A 21,776-nucleotide genomic window follows, 5' to 3' on the forward strand; every position below is an offset into this window, starting at 1 on the left:
AAACGACGAGTTATTTAGAATAAGAGATAAACAGGATAATCGAAATAAAATTAATAATAAAAATGATAATTTGGTTTTGATCCTGATCGATCACCTTTCCCTTATTAGTCGATTGGATAGCCTCCAAAGGTCTGATATTGTGCTCCCCGTGTTCGCGATACTGGGAAGTCTCTCTAGGATTGTTACTGTGGATAAATTGTTCCGTGGTACTAGCTATTCCATGGTTATGAAAAATAGGATTTATCACGCCGTTCCCATTGCTGTTCAACAACGTTTGAATGGTCGACGAGGTTGCGTGGAACAACGGCGTGACCGTGGACGGTTCGTTGTTATGGATGATCTGAGGATTCGAAGTGGAGCTGAATCTAATCTGATGGACCTGGGGCGGTTGAACGGTTGTGGAGCCGACTCCTTGGTTGCTGAACAATTGATACGAAGTTGCTTGCTGATTATTGCTCCTTTCCCCGTTGTGAAAGATGTACTGGTGATGGTATCCGCCATTCTTATCGTCATAAAGGGACTTGGACTGGCTGGTATGGACTTGAGGGAAGGGAGGCTGGGGTTGATAGTGTTGGGGATAGCCGGTGGGATGGGAAAAGGAATTGGAAGCTGGAGTGGTGGACGGTTTGCTTGGTTTCGAGGTTGTCGTGCTGGTCGTTGTTGTGGTGGGTCGTGCCGACGTGGTGCGTTGGTGATCGTCAGTTGGATCCGGTTGATCGACGTCGTCCTCGTTGTTTTCGTGCAAACTACAAACAGTTTTTGAATTTTAGAGCATTATTTATTCTATGTGTGTTATTATCACGTCAAATAGAGAAAAAAGAGCCAATTTGAATTTTCTCTTTTTCTTTAACTTTGATATCTCTTGAGAGAAGGATTCGTGAGCATACGATGTACGAAACGGTAAAAGGCGAGGAATGATTGATGGAAAATAAGTACACGACACACGAGCGATTACCACGCCTCTTTTACCACGAGCGAGCCACGTAAATAAAATCGACACGTATGCGTGTTAATGCACCTTTGGTCCTTACGAAATACGAATGGACGGGTGAACGTCCAGACGGTCGTTAGCAAACATTTCGTGCGCGACAAGTGAACCGAGTCGCGACAATAACTATTTTCACTTCGCGGCAATTCCCGTTCGCGAAAATGTAAAATGTTGTAGATTCGATAAATTTTATTTTGGAAGGGAAGCTTTCAAATAATTGAAAGTAGATAATTTCTTCGATATGATATATTCTTTTTTATTTAAAAGAAGAAAAAAAAAAGGAATAATTGAAATCGATTAAGTTTGAAGAAATTAAATTAATCGAAAATATTGCCTGAATCTCACCTGAGAGTGACCGCGTTGTTTCCATAGAGTTCCAAATTCAGGTTGTAGAATCGCTCGCTCTTGCTGCAATCGACCTCGTCAACCCTCTCGCAAACCCTGGTTTCCTGATCGAACACGGTCCCGTTCAGACAGAGGAACTTTATGTCCATAATCTCGTCTGAAACCAAGTCTCATGGTGAAGGACAGGGTGATTATTCGGGGATGCTCTTTTTTTGGGTCACTCGTTTCAACGCCTTTTACTTGAATCTTATTTTAATTTAAATTATATACACAAATAAATTATAAGATCTTTTTATAACAAGTTTTAACGCGATACGATAAGTGATATGATAATAGGAATTTTTTAAGGAGATATAGCGACAGAAGGATGACATCAACAAAAACACGTAAAGATTCGTACGAAACAAATTTCATTATGTATATGACGTGAAAAAAGTGTAATAAAATTTCCAAAAATAATTCATTAAAAATATGATAAATAGGGGAGGGGGGGGGGAGAAACGGACATCGTGTTTTAACAAAAGAGATACATCATCAAAGGTTAGACGATCGTGAGGATCGAAGCCAGACGTTCTCGACTTAGGTCAGTAAACGTTCCTCGACGACCGTGACATTCTCTTCGGAATGATCTCTCGATCGATTACAAAACTTGGATCAACGCTAGCCAGCCTCCCAGGGCGGGCCTCTCGATCCTTCGATCGAGATCTATTTGTCTAATCACGCCTGTTCTGCTCCATTCCGCTCTGTTAACTTAATTATCGATTCTAATTGCGCCGTGGCGCAAAGTTAAATCGATCGATCGATCGTCTAAGGATCTTCGAACGATAAATCGTTTCGATTTAACGTTGATTAAAAAAAATTTTTTTTTTTTCTATGGGAAGCAAGCACAAAGATGACACGAAGATTTCTTCAGTTGGGATTGGTTTGATTAAATTCTTTTTTTTTTTTTTAAGATATTTCTTTTCTTTTTTTGCTGAATTACCTTTTTGACCGATGGTGCAAACGTGGAACATTTGACATCCGACTTCAACGTCGGCGTAATATCCACCGATCACTTTCCCCTGGCACGAGAAATTCGTCTCTGGCAAATTGTCGAAGTCCAAATACTTGAGAAGACAATATATATGAATACGTAACGATTAATTTAAATGATATACAAAAATAAATAAATAAAAATCACTCACGCCAGGTTCCCCCGCGCTGCATAACAAGGAGCCATGCTGGAGGTTGAGAATCGACAATAAAACTGCAACCGAATAAATCATTTACAGGAAAATTAATTACAATTTTTGATAAAATGGATGGATGGAATGGATAGAAATTTGGTGAAAAATTTGATGAAAGAAGGAAATAAAAGGAAATAAGAAAATGGCGCAGGATACAAGTGTCGCGGGAAAGGAAAAGTGTATTCTCAATTCACGCAAGGGAAAAACGAAAGAAAGGACTGCGCGTGTTCAGCGCGAGGATAATTTACCGGACTAATTTATAGTTTGCGTAATACTCCTATTCGGAGACCCTGTTACACCAGTTGCAGTTATAATTACAAACAACTATCAACACGCACCTAGGTCGTTGCTCTGGAACATTCCATGCCTGTTTCATAAATTTTATCTATTTTTAACTAATGCTGTAAATAATTTTATAAACTTTAGTTACGTTGGTAAATAGCTTGTTATCGAATCGAATATTAAAAAAATACGAATAATTATATACAAAGTATTTTAGTTATATAAAATTATGGTAAACTTGATGCAAAGGAGAATAATTTCATAAATTGTAATTTTAAGAATTTATTAAAGAAAGAATAATTGTAAAAGTTTCCAATTTTTTCAAAATCAAAAATTTAAACAATTTTTCACGATATAAGCAATTTTATAAACGATAATTTTGGTTACGTTGGTAAATAGCATGTTGAATCGAATATTAAAAAAATACGAATAATTATAAACAAAGTATTTTAGTTATATAAAATTATGGTAAACTTGATGCAAAGAAGAATAATTTCATAAATTGTAATTTTAAGAATTTATTAAAGAAAGAATAATTGTAAAAGTTTCCAATTTTTTCAAAATCAAAAATTTAAACAATTTTACACGATATAAGCAATTTTATAAACGATAATTTTGGTTACGTTGGTAAATAGCTTGTTGAATCGAATTGAATATTAAAAAAAAAATACGAATAATTGTTGCACAAAATATTTTAGTTATATAAAATTATGGTAAACTTGATGCAAAGAAGAATATTTTTATAAATTGTAATTTTAAGAACTTATTAAAGAAAGAATAATTGTAAAAGTTTTTTCAAAATCAAAAATTTAAATTTTACACGATATAAGCAATTTTATAAACGATAATTTTGGTTACGTTGGTAAATAGCTTGTTGAATCGAATAAATATTAAAAAAAAATACGAATAATTGTTGCACAAAGTATTTTAGTTATATAAAATTATGGTAAACTTGATGCAAAGAAGAATAATTTCATAAACTGTAATTTTAAGAACTTATTAAAGAAAGAATAATTGTAAAAGTTTTCAATTTTTTCAAAATCAAAAATTTTCAAAATAAAAATATTCAAATTTGCTTAAACAGAACAATTCCTAAAATTTGTTTAAGGATTCAATCTCAACCTCTTCTTCAGCAAAATGTTAGACCTACATCTACACTGGAGGAGAGAAAGAATACGCATAAGGCAGGGCCGATTTCAGAATCATCTGTCACCGGATCCGCGCAGGGCATTGATTTCAATCGCGGGAAAAAAAAAAATGATTGTTGAATAAAATAGAATGCAGCAGAGCGGGGAGAATCGATCGGCGATCGAGTGGCCAGTTATAGGCCGAGGTCATCCGGTGTGGACGAGGGGCCATCCAATCAGAAAAGAGATCTGGTCGATCTCTCGCGAATCTAATATTCGTGATCGAGGTCTTTTGCATAGCTGCAATCGATTTCCATGATATTGCTTTGATTAATTCGATCGGGCGAAAAACGGAAGCCTCTTTAGAGTTAATAAGAAAGGATACGAGTAATTCTTATTTAATAATTTGACTTTCGAGATCGTTGAGGTGATTAACGATGATTCAGTTAATCTTTACATTGTGGAAGATTGGCTATGTTAAGAGAGAGAGAGAGAGAGGGGGGGGGGAGGGGGCGATTATGATATAAGGTGAAATTGAAGAGACTTGATTGGAAATTGCATAAACTGCATTAGAGTTGATTGAATATTCCTTTTCAGGCGTATTAATGCTGTTAAAGTTGTCAAGGTAATTTTGGAATGTTGTTGGAAGTTGTAAAAGAATAAATTGGATATAAAAACTTTAATGAAATAAGATATAAATTCTTTGGATAGAAATAAATTTCACTTGTATAATGGTCATGGAACAATTATAATGTATTTGTATTTTGAAACGATATTTGTTTTTAGGATAATAGGATTTGTTTAAGGATAATAAATTTTGTTCAAAAAAGAAGAAGAAGAAGAACTAGAAGAAGAAGAAGAAGAAGAAGAAGAAGAAAAAGAAAAAGCATAATTTTGATTTCTACGATGGAATTCCAAGTATATCTAGACTTTCCATTTCTTTCTCCTTTCCCTTTCCAAATCTTCGTAATATATTCCTTTTTATGTCCACTTTAACGAATCATTAATAATTTTGTTTCGCATGTACAGTATCATTAATCCAGATGCTTAACAAGTTTTTTTTTATTCCAAATATAGTAAAAGCACGATCATTTATTAGAAAGCGAGATATTTATTAATAATAAAAAGGAATAAACGGATATTTCAAAGTCTTTTTTTTGTCATCATTAAAATCATTAAATGAATCTACGATTTAGAATGTGCACGCAAAAAGTTTTTATCGATTATTGAAAATTTAGGATTGAAAATTAAGGAGGAAAAAATGCTTAACATTTATTAAGCTATATTCAATAATGACGAATTAATGTAATGCGAAAACAAATGAAAAATATATTTTTTTCACAGACTCTCACCTCTAAACCCGATAATCGTTCTGTCATCTCTAGAAAGCTGTGCAAAATTATTAATGACATTGCTTCTAGAGAAATTGATGGAAACTATAGTGACATAATCAAAAATACCTAAGCGAAAGGTCAACGAATTTCCAAAGAAATTTTGATCGAGGAAATTAAGATTTAATTATTTCGAATTGGAATAATTTGTACAAAATTAGAACTTTCTTTATCAACAATAAGCAAACTTCTTCAAACTTCTCAAAACGTTACCATTACATGAAATTACAATTGTTACAAAGTAACACGATCAATTGTTGATTAACAGTTACAAAGTTCCAAACTTTTATCGATTAAAATTAAATTATCCTTCTCGATTACTCTTCTCTCAACATAATTTCAAACTACTAATTGACAGAAGAAAAAAAAAAAGTAAGTAATCATCGACTGTGAGTTAACAGACACAACAAACTTCCGTACCGTTCATTAACTAAAATTGGATTATTACCGCTCAAACATCTTTTCAAACATCTTCCAACACCGTACAACCGTCTCATTCAATTATCAACATTAGAAATCGGCACGAGATCACACGTTCCACTTCCCGAGCACGAAGCTCGATTCCTTATCGGGTGCACAAACATATCCAAACGAGATCCAACCGAGTATATGTATATATATAAAGCGATCAATTTATATCCAATAAATAATTGGACGTTAAAGGGGGATATAATCAAGGATCATCAAATGATCGTTACCGGTCATCGGCACTTATTTCGTAACATCCTTCGTCCAAAGATTCTCCGTAATTTCTCCGCCATTCAGATTCCACTCCTTAACTTAAGTTCGTTGTTATAATCCATCTCCTCCTCTCTTCTTCCCCCCTAGTTTTTTTTCCCCTCCATCCACAGCCGTCTTACACCTCTGTCTTCATTCTTCTTCGCAGTAGCATCTGGTCTGACTAGGCAGTGATATAATCCCTTCAGCATGTAACGCCTGTGTGTGAATCCCGTGACATTTAGATCTGCCAACTGGCCGACCCGACTCGTCTCTACGACGGACAAGTTCTTGACAGTTGGACGCTTTTCGTCCAGTATGTATAGTGGGAATTTCAAGGGATAAGAAACACGTGCTATAAGATCGATTGTTTTACAAAATCGTATGATCAAACTTTTTTTTTGATCATACCAATTTGAATTGGAAATTCGATTCGTTTATTAATCTTTTTTTGTCAAAATTTATTTTAGAGTGCTTTCTTTTTTTTTATATATCAACCAAGTTAAAATATCATATTAGATATTCAATTTCTATTCTAATATATCGTATATGATGCATTCTATTGAAAATATAAGATTCCTCGATGTCGTGTTCTGCTAAAATTTTAAAAGATTATAATTTTTTTTTTTTATAAGAAGATTTAAGTATTTCGTTAAACTGCTTTCATGCATCGTCCAATAAGAAATGAAAAGTAGTAATCTTAAATCGCCGATTACACAAGATTATGCAAATTATATTCTGTTTAATTTTCCGGATACTTACTACGCGCTGCTTGCCTATGGGAAATTCGTTCGGGTAAAGTTTCTAACGTGTAGGTGTACAAATGATTTCCGTTTGTTTAACGAGCCTCAATTTATGGAAACGAGCCATAGTCGGATCATAATGGAATTAAAGTATCTCGTAATCACGAGAATCGTAATCATTTCAATCATTCATCTCATAATTCAATTACTTACTAATAATAAATAATTTCTATAAAAATTGTCTCCTAATTTTATCTCCATTATCCAAATTGTAATTGGAAAGTTAAAAATTGTATAATTTGATTAATAAGAAATTGAATTGATCGAACGATACGATCGATTTGGGAACGTGTGATCGGAATCGATTATTATTAGGAATCGTGACAATCGGAATTTCTCACGAGTTATCAAACGAACGGAGACAATTAACACCTACGATGGTATTCATGGTCGAAGATCGACAATAGGGCAATTAAATCTTGAGAAATAAATAAAATAAGCAAAAAGTAGAAAACGTAGCTTGAGGTCTGATTAGTATGATATGTGGAAATATGGAGATTAATAAGGTTTTGAAAGAGATGGAATTTTTTTTCAATATTTTCAACATTCTCGAGGAAGATGGTGTTGTTCTTCGCGAAGTGAACGAAGAAGAAGAAACCGAGGCCCGATTATCGCAACAGTTACAGCCATTACCGTGATATTACCGTTACAGTAGCGTCTCTACAGATATTGCTACATCCACCGAGAAAATTGCTCAATTCTATTGCTCGTCTCTCGAACGCTCTCGTCTCTGCTCGAGATTCCGTTTGATCAAATCTCTTATTTTTCCCAACCTGCGTAAAAATAACTTTTCAAATAATTTTTCTTCCTCTACAATTTCAATTAAATTATCATCAATCGTGAATTTTACTCGATTCGCGTGTTTTTTTGAAATCCATGAAAAAAATCGAGAGGAATTACTTTGTACATTTGTGAGCATAATTGAAACACAATTGGTTGGGTAATTCTACTTAAATTAAGCATCCCGTTACGATCGACCGAGTGGAGGAAAAACAAAAATCGTTGGATTTAGGCGTCGTCTCTCTTTTTTTAGAATAATTCGACAAACTTTTTTAAATTGATCGAAAGCGACGCATGATAAATTTGTAAAGTAAAAGAGCAAGAGAACGAAAAATGGAGACGCGCAGAGTTTTTTTAAAAAATTTTGTTTCCAGGTGACAGGTGAGGATGTATTTTCTGATTCTGTATGATAGGTCGACGTCTCTTCGGTAATAGGAGGATATTCGGTGTAAAAGCGGCTTGTACGCGAGGAGGTGAAAGGTGCTCTTCTTACGTGATTTTACAATACACCCGCGTGCCAGAGTGCCCTTTCGACTCCAATAAAACTAGCTGGCTTTCGACCGATCCGATCGAACTGCCTCTTCCTCCGTGAAACGTCCTCAAAAGAACGTTATACACGGTATAATTTTTAGATCGTTTAAGATTCATTAAGAGGAAGTTCTGGATTGAAATGTTAAAAGGTATCGTATCATATATATATATATTAATCACTGTACGTTGAAATAAGGTATTATATAATATTTTCTCTATAATATAAATCCTCCTAATTTTTGGATAGAAAATGAATGAATATTGAAGATCATTCCCTCTTTTTTTTTTTTTTTTCCAATTTTTCTCTGACGAGAAAATCGAAGAAATTTTACGAAATTCAGAAGATCTTTGCTTTCAATTTGTTTATCTAATTTTTTTTATTTTATCATTTAAAGTATCCGTTTTCCGTTTTTTATCATGTTTCTTGGAAAGAAATACGCTTCTATTCATCGTGATCCCTGAAATGGATCGCGCCAAGATAAAAATCAAGAGGTTGTTGATCAAGAAAGAGAAAGATTCAGGATGAAAGTGAAGGCGAGCGAAAGAATCGTTACAGAAGGATGAGAAGCTGACAATTTGGTCGATATATATATATATATATATATATATACGTCATCACTTTCTAACGATCGTGATGTCGCGACGCATCATTCGGGTAAATGGAGCGACGAGAAAATTAAGTTTCGTGCGCGATTGTTACATAAAGAATCTGGTCGATGCGATTTCCTTTTCGTTTTTTTAATTGAAGAAGTTACGCAGCAACTGACGATCCTACGGCGAGGCATTTCGGCTTTTAGGATAATTTCGAATTTAATATTCTTATCTTTAGATTTAATTATTATATAACAATAATTAGGACACGAGGTAGAGTTATGTAATTTCAAAATTCACGGAACTTTATAGATCTGTAAATTTACAACCAGTTGCGTAACGTCTCCCCCCTTCCACTTTAAAGGTCCAGCATAATAATTCTCGAAAGGAACAAAGCATTTTTATTTCCTCCCTTTCTGTTCTCTTTTCTCTCTTTAACAAGTCTGTAAATTTACCAGGTATTCGATTAGAATTTCGAAATACTTCGATGTATTTCGTTGGACGCCATATTGTTTATCATAACGATTAACCTGTCTATTACCATTATTTCCTCCATAAGAAAGAAGAAAAAGAAATTGCTACTCTTAAACTCAATCTTGTTTGTGATAATTCTAGTTTCAAAGACATTCGTCATTTTCTTGGAAAATTAACCTCTCCAAACTGTTTCACCATCCATTAACTCTACTATTTCTATTCTATAAAAATCTCAACGTACAATTTAAAAAAAGAAGAAGAAGAAAACTAAAAAAAAAAAAAAAATCCTAAACTCAATTCTCAAACCTGATCCTTCTCTAATTTTCGCAAAGATTAATTCGGCGTCCGCCATTTTCTCTAACAAAAACTACAAAACCTAACCTCCCAACCTCTTCTCCAAACACCGCTTCGTCTCATTGCCAACATAATAATCCTACAACAATCTCTCTGGTTGCACGTTCCACACGAGTTGGGCCGTGCTCTCTGTCAGCTCCATTGTTCGCACCTGCGTTTCCAAGTTGCCGGCGAAGAATAAATATTTAACAGGTGGTTTAAAGAAGGGGAGGATCGAATTGTACGTCGGTGTAGAAAGCGAGTACGAGTGGCTGTGCCTCTCGTTCTTGGGTCGTCTAATACATCAATATTTCTCGGCGTTCCCGCGACGAGAAAGAGGCGACAACGCAGCCGGGTGAAAGTTTACAAAGGATGAGAATTCGGATGGTGCTTCGGATGGAACGTCCTCATAAATATTTAACAGGCCGGATGATCCCGGATGGGTCCTCTCTTTATAAATTTCTTGCAGGTATTTTTAGAATACCTTCGTCGAAACGAAAAAGTATTTTGGTGTCGAGTCGGAGGGATTTTCGAATTTGGATTTTTAGGAATGTTTCGTCAGGAAACGTGTCGTCCATTTTTACATTTTTGAATTGAAGTCATTTATTTGCGATTCGAGTAATTAACGCAATTCGGTCCATCCGAGAAGATATTGTAAATTGGCTCGTACATCTTGCTTCACTTGAGAAAGAAATTTCCATGGTACATTGTCTACTATAAATAGAGTTTATTAGCATAATTATGTGTCCGGACAATCAGACTGGAGTGCTTGTTCGACAGAGTAGGCAGACAATGTCAATCCAGGTCAAATAGTGGAATCAAGTATAAAGTCACGTTTGTGAAACAACGCGAAACACACCTTCCATCGTTTTTCTTCTTACTGTTATAATGATTGATGATTATCCGGTAGTCGTTGGATTGAAAAATGAATGAAAAAAAAAAAAGAAGAAAATGAAACAAAGTGTTTTATATCTATCGTATATTCTTCAACGAATTAACTTCCAGTTAACTTATGAAACATGGCACTCGTATAAATTCTCATGTGATACAATATTTTCAATAACGAATACAAATTTGAGTTGAAAGTTAAAATATTATTTAGAAAATAAGTAAATGTTTAGAAATATACTAAAAAAAATATTGAAGTTAAAATTGCTAAAAAAAATCATAATTTAGAATAAATAAGACCTCTGGAGGAAAGGATCGTCGAAACAAGGGATCCCATATTTTTCATTCAAAATTCTTTAGCTTTGTCCATAACATTATTTAATTGGAATCACATATCACGATACTGTGAAAAAGTCGAAGGAATTGGACACAAAATACGAGATAACATAGAATGTAATATGAGGAATTTTGCTCGTACACGAATTCCACGATACGAGGCCATAAAAATACGGCAAGTATGGCAAGAAAAATAGCACAGAATCGTTGCCATGCCGGTTTCTAATGCATCGCTCCAAGGAGTTCATAAACGAAAGTGGCGCGGCGATCGAGCGGATCAATTTATTTCCTCGATGGAACGTGCCGATCTACTCTGCGCTTACAACGGTGCAAACACGCGTATCCCGATGGAGCAGGGCGGCGATCTATCGATCTGTGAGCGCGTTCCTCGCGGATACGTGAAAATCAGCCGAGTTACGAGTTTCGTAACGAGTGAAGTAGACTTCCTGCTCGGTTTGCATACCGATTCAAATCATTTTCAGTTCGATTCGTTAATCGAATTTATTAAAAAAAAAAAAGTCATCGATAATTTCACAACAATTAATCAATGTTAGATAGTTGGATAGTTTGCCATCATAATTATCAATTTTTTTCGATTTTGCAATTCATATTATCATGTTATATCGGACAATACTTTCTCTTCAAAGAAACTGTGACAACACTGTAACGGAAAACAGAAGGAAACGTTAAATAATTTCATTTCTTAAATTGCAATTTCCTTCCTTTCTTCTTTTTATCAAATGTTCTTTTTATCATATCTTAAATTCCAACTTCCTTCCTTTCTTTCTTCTTTCTTATCAAATGTTCATCGTTTAAAAATATATATTAAAAATAAATAAATAAATAATTTCATTTTTTAAATTACAATTTCTTTCTCTTTCTTTTTTTTATCAAATGTTCATTCAAATGTTCTTTTTATCATATCTTAAATTCCAATTTCCTTCCTTCCTTTCTTCCTTTCTTCCTTTCTTCATTCTCATCAAATATTCGTTTAAAAATATATACAAAAAAAAATAAATAATTTCATTTCTTAAATTTCCTTTCCTTTCTTCGTTTCTTCTTTTTATTAAATGTTCATTCAAATGTTTTTTTTATGATATCTTAAATTCCAATTTTCTTTCTTCCTTTCTTCTTTTTATCAAATGTTCTTTTTATTATATCTTAAATCCCAATTTCTTTCTTCCTTTCTTCCTTTCTTCCTTTCTTCATTCTCATCAAATATTCGTTTAAAAATATATAAAAAAAAATAAATAAATAATTTCATTTCTTAAATTGCAACTTCCTTTCCTTTCTTCGTTTCTTCTTTTTATTAAATGTTCATTCAAATGTTTTTTTTTATGATATCTTAAATTCCAATTTCCTTTCTTCCTTTCTTCTTTTTATCAAATGTTCTTTTTATTATATCTTAAATTTCTTCCTTTCTTCCTTTCTTCCTTTCTTCATTCTAAAAATATATAAAAAAAAATAAATAAATAATTTCATTTCTTAAATTGCAATTTCCTTTCCTTTCTTCATTTCTTCTTTTTATTAAATGTTCATTCAAATGTTTTTTTTTTATGATATCTTAAATTCCAATTTCCTTTCTTCCTTTATTCTTTTTATCAAATGTTCTTTTTATTATATTTTAAATCCCAATTTCTTCCTTTCTTCCTTTCTTCATTCTCATCAAATATTCGTCGTTTAAAAATATAAATCTCGAATATCTCGATAGAAACTCGCGACGAACAAGAACAGATGTTTACGATGCGCGCGAGGGGATATCGTGCGGTGAACCTGTGTAACTGGTGGCCTCCACTTCCGGTTCGGATCCGGACGCGGCGTTTTCCGTGTTTCCGTGGGTTTCTGGATTACGTGCCGCCGCGCGACGGTACGTGCCGGTTCATTATGAGCCAAGAAAGCAAGAAAGAGGCGAGAAGCGGAGTCATTGCTATTCGAGGGCCGCCGCAGGAAACGGAAGTTCCCGATTATCCACGAGACACGGCGAGTATCCTCGGATCTCCTCGGTATTCCGTGTTATTGACACGTTCACATTACGCAGTGATATCAGCGTAAAAGGAGAAAATTCTCGAGTATCGATGAATATTTCTTTTTTTTTTTTTTCTGTTTTGCCCTCTTTTCAATTATGACAATTATAAATTATAAATTTGTCGAAAATCTTATCTTAATAGGCAAGTGGATCGTTATTTGTTTGATTTCTGTTGTTATTTGATTTTTCTTTTTTTTTTTTTTTGAGTCATATTTATTCGCATATTCGAAATATGTTTGTATTATATTTTCTCGAAAACGTATTATCAATATTTTTCATTTCAACGATTTGATTGGAACTCAAAGGGGCAAAGAAGTTCTGAAACTTCTAATAGAGGAGAGATGTACGTTTGAGTGAAACGTGAGAGATTTAATTTTCCTCGATCAAAGTAGACATTCGTTGTGATTCATGCCTCTGATCCTGACTTTTCTGACACATGTCGTCATCGACGCGCGTACACAGGAACACGTGTCTACTCACGCAAGCGCGTACGAAGCACGAGGGAGTTTCATTGAGGAGCAGAAAGATGAATGAGTCAAGGAAGCGGACGTCATTCACAATAAATGTCATTCTCGTGGACATGTTCTGTCAATAGCCACGTGAATTTTCGAGCATTTTTTTTATTACTTAATAATACATTAACAGTATACATTAGAATTTAGAAACTTCATTTATATTATTCGTGCATCTTATTTTTTTAATAAAATACTTGCTCTTTTTTATACAAAATTAATTGTATAATTCCCTCTTATGAAAAATATTTTTTTGATTTTGAATAATATTTACAATGAATCCTAACAAGAAGAGAGAAAAAAAAAGATTCAGAAGCGTGTTGAATGGGAAAAATTTATTACGTTTTAAAAAAAAAGGATTACTCCAATTTCTTCCTACAATTTAAAACAGCTATTTTTACTCATATTTCAATCTTTCTCACAGATAAATTTTTGAATGGACGATTCTCAAAAAATATTATTCCCACTGAGTCTGTATCTCAAGAAATAAAATTCTCTCGAGTTATTTTTCGAGTTATAGAGGATTGCATCGAAAGTCGAAAAATATCCTTCGATAATTTATTCTCGGCACAGTGTCCACTCGTGAAAAATAACTCTCGAGAGCGATTCTCGTGGCCAGAGTGAAAGTTCCCGTTGCATTAATAGAAAAAAAAAAAAAAAAAAAAAAAAGAGAAAAAACAATTCTCGAGAGCAGCTTTCGAGAGTTTTCCTCTCCGAGTTTACTAATTAACCATCCGTGGTTGATCGTGGAAAACAGCGCGAAAACACCACTAAGTCGGCTACTTTTCCTCGGGAGAGGAAAAAGGCTTGGAGCGCGATTCGGCCGGTTGCACTTGGCGCGTAAAAATCACCGTGAAAGGGCCCAGAGAACGCCACGTGGGCGTTTTCGACGGCTATTATTTTTATCGAATGGTTTGGCCGACAAGTATACAATATATATATTTCGTGTTGAATAAGAAGTCTACTTCTCTGCTTCGATCGTGCAACGATCCTCGAAGTATCGAAGAAAATTTTCATTGTTGCGTTGTTCGAAGAATTAATAAGAAGAATTAAAGGGAATTTTATTTTTGATTACATCGAATAATTATTGGTGTGTAAGAGAAATAGTGTCGAGTAACGAAAGATTAGAATCGATATATACTTTTATAATTATTTCTTAGACATTGAAACTCCAATTTTAATAATTTTTATATTATATTTATATTTCATGTAAAGAAGAAAATTGAATTTTTCTTCGTTTTATAATTTTGGAAAATCAAACTATTCCAATAATTATATATATATATATATATATATTTCGATATAACGGGTCTCCAAGTTTCTCTTTTAATGTAATATCGAGAAAAAAAAAGCTGGTTTAATTGCTGGTACGTAATATATAGGCAAGGTGAAACTCGAACGTCGAAGAAACGACGAAAGGTCGTCAGACGAACTTCGAATGGATCGGGTGAAAGACGCCATTGTTCCTTTCCTCGGAAGTGGTATTAATTAGAATTAATTAGAAGGAATTTCGCTTCGTATTCCTAAAAAGAATTCATCTTTAGGTGAATTAGTAGAAGAAATGTATGAAAAATCGAATGCATTATTGTTGCGATTTGTTGTTATTAAATCTGTATTTATTATTATTTATATATTTTGCAATATTGAAATTGAAATACCCTCACATATTTATTACAAGTATCATCAGTTATTAACTATGTTTTTAATTTTTAAAAAGTCAGATAAATCGATTTAAAATCAGAGATTAGAAGAAAGGTAAGAAAATTTATCGATGACAAGATTCATAAAAAAAAATTCAACATTTTCGATTGAAACTTCACCAACGCGATACATTTAAGACACAATTTGTCGATACACTTTTTTTCCACGATTTCTAAACACCTTCCATTCAACTCGATCTCGACAAAATTTTCTCCTCGACTGGTTTCAAATCACGCGTGCGAATTCCTCGTTGGACCATGTACAAAACCAAGATGAAGAAACAAAGAAATCCCACGGAATCGTTCAGAAAAAACCGATACAGAGAGAAGAGGCAAATTTATACAACAAACTTCCAATCCATCTAAAGATCTCCATCTAAAGATTGAAAATCAAATTGATTGGAGAATTCGTTTAAAATTCTACTATCTAATTCAAGAGAGAGGGAAAAAAGAAAACAATATATTTTGAATAAAGAATATTTATATAGGAAAGAATAATCGACCGGTTATGTGCGAATATTTTATGGAGCAAATCGACAGTTATTACATAATATATGGATAAAAGATGATCAAGGAAGGCACGATTATTTACGTACGATTATTTATGTATTGTAATGACACTTTATAATTTGCATATTTTATGAGTGAATATACAGTCCCGTTTTACTGGCCCGTTCAATGCCAAGCAATTCGGCTTTTCTTTCATGTCTCAATATTTTGGATACCAATATACGCTCGGTGTACAACTCGTGTTCTTACTTCAAATTATGCAAAAGATAAGATACAATACGCGTCAATAATCCTTGAACAGTTTTAAAATTGAAGCAACGTGAAATAGAGAATTATATTATAGAATCTGATGAAAAAAAAAAAGTTTTCAAGATTGATTGAATGGAAGGCGGAGAGAATTATCTTTGACGGATAATGGTTCACATAGAGTATCGACTTAGAATTTCAAAATTTATGTTATCCGATCGGAATTACATATCCTCCGCAGGATATTTCTTGAGTAGTTCTGATATTTTTCACGATTAACAAGCAAAACGACGGCAAATTATTCGTTCTCGTTTTACTTTCCTTTCTCTCTCTCTCTCTCTCTCTCTCTCTCTCTCTCTCTCTCTCTCTCTCTCTCTCAAACATTCCTCGCCACGGTTCGTACACTTTATTTGAACAAACATCGATAGCAACATGGCAGTCCTCGTTGCTTCCCCTATAGACCCACAAGCGTATATTTCTGTTTAACAAGCTATATAATTGTACGTCTATTACACAGCCACGGGAATCAACGAGGTATGGAAAATTAGCCGAGCAATTAATTTATTTCAAGAAATTTCAATTTCGTTACAATTATTCGCGAATTTTTCTTAACAGATATTTTTTATTACAAAAATACAGCGTCACTTCTTCCTAAATATTCCACGTGTCGATTAATAATATTTTTAATTGAAACGAAAAAACTTCTTCGCGTTACTAATTTCCTAGATCCATTTCCAATTTCTTTTTTATACCTAAAATCTAATAAAAATAGGAGAGGGAAAAATCGATCTTAGAAGAGAGAAGTTACGAGAAAAAGATGGTGGAAAATTTGTTTGGATGGGTTCGAAACAAACGGACGCGTTAATGGCGGCGATTATTTGACAACGTGAGAGAGTGAAATTGAGATCGTGACTGAGTGACTCGCGTCTTACGTGACATCGGGCAGAGAGACACGCTTCGAAAGGTCTAACCGCATCCTTGCGCCGCAGTTACGCGGTTACGTAAGGAGAAAAGTCAGACAGGCGGGTAGCGCGAGCAGGATAGCCAACTGAACGCGAAGCGGGGACGAGAAAAGTGGAGAAAAATGTCTAGAGTCAAACGAGTTTTCAGAATATGCGTATCCACTGATAGGAAACGTTATATACCTTGTTTACCGATACTTTCTGATACTCGTTAAACCAGAAAGATCGACCAATTTGAAATGATCAGAAAAGTTAGGTTAGGTTAGAGTCGAGGTGTTGGAAAATCTGGGGATTTCGAAAATGGAGGAAGCAATATTTATTGACTAGTGACTTTTCGTCAAGATTTTGTTGAATTTAATTGACAAAATAAGAATACTTTTCATACACTGAGTGTGAATATTTCCAAGTTTTAATCTATGATGAAGAAATTCAAAATATGTATCAATCGATAAAAGTAACTCGAAAAATTTCGAGGATATTAACCAATTTTTATTCGATTTAAAACTTAAATTTAACATTTCGATTGATATTAAAATAATTATAAAATTGTTAAAATAACGCAAACTTCAAACAATCTCTCAAAAAACCGAACCCAACGAATCATCTCGTTCAACGAGCCGAGGTGTCAAAAATATATAAAATTAACAACAAGTTCAACGAGCTGCGAAACGATTTCTATCATATATTAACGATTAATCAAACTCGATTCCCTAATTAAACAGGCGATCGACACTCGCCATTGTGATACAATTATACCGAATGTATTACAATCGCGAACGGGTAAAAGCCGCTCGGTAAAAGGGAAAGCCAATTATTTCGTCTGACCGGCCGTTATGCAAAATTCCGTTAATATAATGCGCTGCGCCGGTTATTTATAGAGTGACTGGACAATTCTAGACTTCTTGGACTTTCTAGGCCTGTTCCCGCCGCGCCGGAAAGGTCATCATTTTTCGACGACCTTTCGATTAACGCCTGGAAATTACATAATGACAGTAACACAAGAGATTATGGGGGAACAAGCGTAATAAGATTCCATTTATATATATATATATATACGAATAAGTAAAGTGAATTTGCCGATCCCTTCCACCGATGGTGCGTCCAAACTCGCGATCTTCCTCGTTGTAGGATTAACCGTTTCCGTGTTTATATCGATAATTGGCAAATTACAATCTATCTACATCAACAATCTATCTTTTCAACGATTATTATTATTATTATTATTATTATTATTATTATTATTCGATTGCAAATTGTCCTTATGGATCTACGCATCTCTCACTCTGACGAAATTATCTCACTCTGTAGAAAAGCACGCACACGTGGATATTGGTAATTTGCGAAGGGTCTTCAAGGGTTTCCAATGGAAACGTATCCCGTTTTCAGCGCGATCCATTTCCTCGATACGAATCGAAACGCGGAAACTGTCACTATCTTTTCGACCGTTCGAAAAATATTCTTCCGCATTGTTCACGCTTCTGCTTCGAACCGGCCACGCCACGCGACGTGGTTCGTTCACCATCGGGACTTTCCTTCTCCACGACAACCGCTCGTTTCCATGCGTGGCGACAACAAGCCGCACGCCCTCGCATCGTAAACGTAAAAAATGATTCAACCGTTTGATTCCAAATGATTCATTCGCGGCGTTGTTCGCCGATTCGCCGCTGTCTGTCAATCAGCTAGCTTCTTCGTCGCCCATTTCGAAGATTTCGCCAAGATTTCGAACTAATCGTTTCACACAATGATCACCGATTTAAAAGCGGTTGAAAAATGGTTCCTCGAGTTCGGAATTATCTTGTAAATTTTTCAGTCTAGTGTCAAATATCTGCTCTGAAAATGGTGATAATTTTGGAACTGATCCACGTCTACGTGAACATTCTGAAGCTTGAAAAACCGTTGAAAACCGGTTCTGGTATTATGAATCGGTTTGTCAGAATTAGTTCTCTATAGCATTTCTATTCGGTTTTTAATGAATGCGTAAGAGAAGTTTAAAAGCTAGGGAACCCTAGCTGGGATAGAGTAACTTTGTAGTTTTGACTTTGAATATGTGCGTTAATTTTATTAATTTTATTATGAAAAAAAAAATCGTTTCTAAAATATTGTTTAATAAATGGACGGGACAATAAATTAAAATGTTCAATAGTTTCTTTAAAAAAGGAAAAATTTTTTTTAAATTATTCACAAGCTCATAAATTACACTAGGCCTTTATGGTTTCTGAGAACCATTCCTCCATTGACAACTTGTATTCACGTAATCATACGTCAATCTACAACCAGGTTTGAAACGGTCTTTGATGAGTTTGCAACTTGAAACACTTGCAAGTTTTTATTCCTAATCTATTCTAGCTCGTATTGCTAATTTATTCACGATTCTCTACGTATCCGATTTCCTTTGAAACCTCCTCGACAGACTTGTGAACGATCTGCTCTCATTAATCGAGCCTGCTAGTTGCAACTTTATTCGAGAACTCGTTTGAAATTCTATCCGCGTATTTCCAATTTTATATATTAAGATAACTTGGTCAAATCGTTTCGTGAAATTTTACGAAACACACACATATATATATATATATATGAGAGAGAGAGAGAGAGAGAGAGAGAGAGAGAGAGAGATGTAGAGATTGTTTAGCGTATAAAATCAATAATAACTTTATTTTAATCTTTCGCAAGACTTCCTTCAAACATCCCACCCAATGGTTATTTTCGAAAAATGTGCGACAGACGCCCTCGCATTTGCAATATGAATGCAATGATCAATGAGTCATTCCTTCGTCTACGAACCGCTCGAACGTTTGCCTTTTATTGGCATCTGACCGACCTCTTTTAAGGCCGTTTGTACACTTTCTCGTCTTCGATGCGTACCGCCATCTTACGTAACATCGATCGATTATTTTCTTCAATCTAATCTCTATCTTCTTCGTGTTTAATTTTCCAAGATCGAATTAACATTTTAACGAGTTCTTTTTTACAAACACCGCGCAAATTCCATTTTCTTCTGTCCGAAGTTGTAGCAAGTTCCTTCAGAAGTGAAATTCCAATTAAAATATCAAACTAAATCCCTCTCGAATTTTAGTCACGAGCGTGCTAAAGAAATTCGCGTAGCTTTATTACGCCGGTCTCCCGTGAACTACTAACAGTAAAACTACGGAAATGATGGATTAAAATGCATAATACGGCTGCTAATTAAAGTAAGAGCAGACGCATGGATAGACTAAAGTCACGGCTGCGTGATACTCGCACGATTTTGCGCAGTTGCGTATAGTGCAATCGGCCAGGCTTCTCCACGCGGAGAAAGCGAGAGGAAACGAAGGAAAGAAAAGGAGAGGAAAATGGTGAAAAAGATTTCGAGACGAAAAAGATTTTGACATCTTTGAAAATTTAATCGTTTGTATAGAAATAGAATCCCAACGAAACCATTTTCTTTTTCATTCGCACGATCTCTAAAATTCCTAACCTCGAAGCTCGAACTCGACTTATCATTGTATTCGTCCATCGTTAACGAGCAAATGTTAAATCCCAACTCTGAAAAATAAAATATCCATAAAATATTATCCACCTCGGCCAGTTCACATAACCTCCGACTACCTAACCTCAAAGTTAAGACTCGCCAGGCATTCATCCAGCCTATTAACGAGTAACGTAGAATAAATCGGCAAAGGCAGGAATAGTAAAGCTGACTATCCAGTTGGGAAGGGATACGTAAAAATTCGCAGGGTGGACGTAAACGAGGGGATTTGTATTCATCGAACGGCCGGCCGTTTGCTTGCTCGAAGAGGCTGCGGGACCACCGAGCGCGAAACGCGTGAATCCACCTTTTGTACGGGATTATTTACATTCACGTAGGAGCTAAATGGAAGTTACATCGGGGCAAGGAATGCAGCGTCGTGGGACATCCGCCCGTGAAACGTATGCATCGCGGTCGAACCTCGTGGGACGCCTTTACGCATCCACTTGTTTCCGATTTTATTGCGATACGTGCGTACATCCTTCTGCCTTCCCAGAAAATCCTTCCTTCGCGTCTCTTTGCGTCTTCTTCCTTCTTTGCGAGCCTGCCTCGCAAGGGGCGCGTTCAGGAAACGGTCTGACGTTGAAAATAGCGAGGCTTCGGTTTCATTTTAAGACGCGTCCACGGTGTAATGAGATTTTTTTTTGGCAGATGACGCGACAGTCGTTTAGCAATCTAGTTTCGAAGAGCGTTTCCCTCGCGACCAAAATTTTCCTTAGAATTTTCAACTCTTTTGTGAATATTTTCTCGAATTGTGACGAGTTTGCTCAATAAATATTTCGTTTCGAAATATTCGAAATATCTTTTTATATTTTCTGAGAAACACCGCATTTTTTTAAAAATTTATATTTCTCGTCCGAATTCGAATGCACGATTAGGACGAAGGATTCTTTTTTAATTGGAAGGAATAATTGGTTTTCTTAGATTGCGCGAATTGGAATATCCTTAACTTAATAATTTACAAGTTGTGTTCACGTAACATTAATTAACACATCTAATTAACGATTGCAATCGATCGATTTTACCCAGATGGAAAGAAACGAAGAAACTAATCGGTGGTTATTGTGCAATTAGCGCTGCCTGGACAGAATTATACCGAGACTATTCGCGATTCTCTCGCCGTACGAGGTTCTCTCTCTCTCTCTCTCTCTCTCTCTCTCTCTCTCTCTCTTTCTCTCTCCTCCCAACACCGCGATTCATTCGAGATTCTCGTATCGTGGCCGACGTATGGTTTACGTTCACGTAGGAAACACCTTGACTCGACACGAAAACCCAGTTAGCACCGCGATTCGCCATCTGTATACGATCGCAGATTCTTTTCTCTTCGCTTTTTTCCTATTCTTTCACGATTTTCTTTTTTTTTTTTTTTTTTTTTTTTTTATAGAGAACATCGTACATCGATGAAAAAAGTTGGATTTCTTTTTACCATTTCTATTACCTACTACTCACGTTGAATGGGTTTTCCATCATTCAAGATGGAATAACGGGTTGTCGTGAAAAGGG

General features: G+C 35.0%; 1 protein-coding gene across 1 annotated transcript in view; it reads right to left on the reverse strand.

Moving 5' to 3' along the window:
* LOC122716930 (serine-rich adhesin for platelets-like) overlaps positions 1 to 21,776 on the reverse strand; it is a 58,610-nt gene that overhangs the window by 4,306 nt on the left and 32,528 nt on the right. The window contains exons 4-7 of the mRNA XM_043940447.1: positions 2,518 to 2,579; positions 2,316 to 2,439; positions 1,334 to 1,490; positions 95 to 746 (exon numbers count right to left, since the gene is read on the reverse strand). Coding sequence (XP_043796382.1) covers positions 95 to 746; positions 1,334 to 1,490; positions 2,316 to 2,439; positions 2,518 to 2,579 — 995 coding nt within the window. The remainder of the gene's footprint in view (positions 1 to 94; positions 747 to 1,333; positions 1,491 to 2,315; positions 2,440 to 2,517; positions 2,580 to 21,776) is intronic.

The sequence above is a fragment of the Apis laboriosa genome, unplaced genomic scaffold (genome assembly GCF_014066325.1).
Source record: "Apis laboriosa isolate Shangri-la unplaced genomic scaffold, ASM1406632v1 scaffold4_cov146, whole genome shotgun sequence".
Taxonomy (NCBI): domain Eukaryota; kingdom Metazoa; phylum Arthropoda; class Insecta; order Hymenoptera; family Apidae; genus Apis; species Apis laboriosa.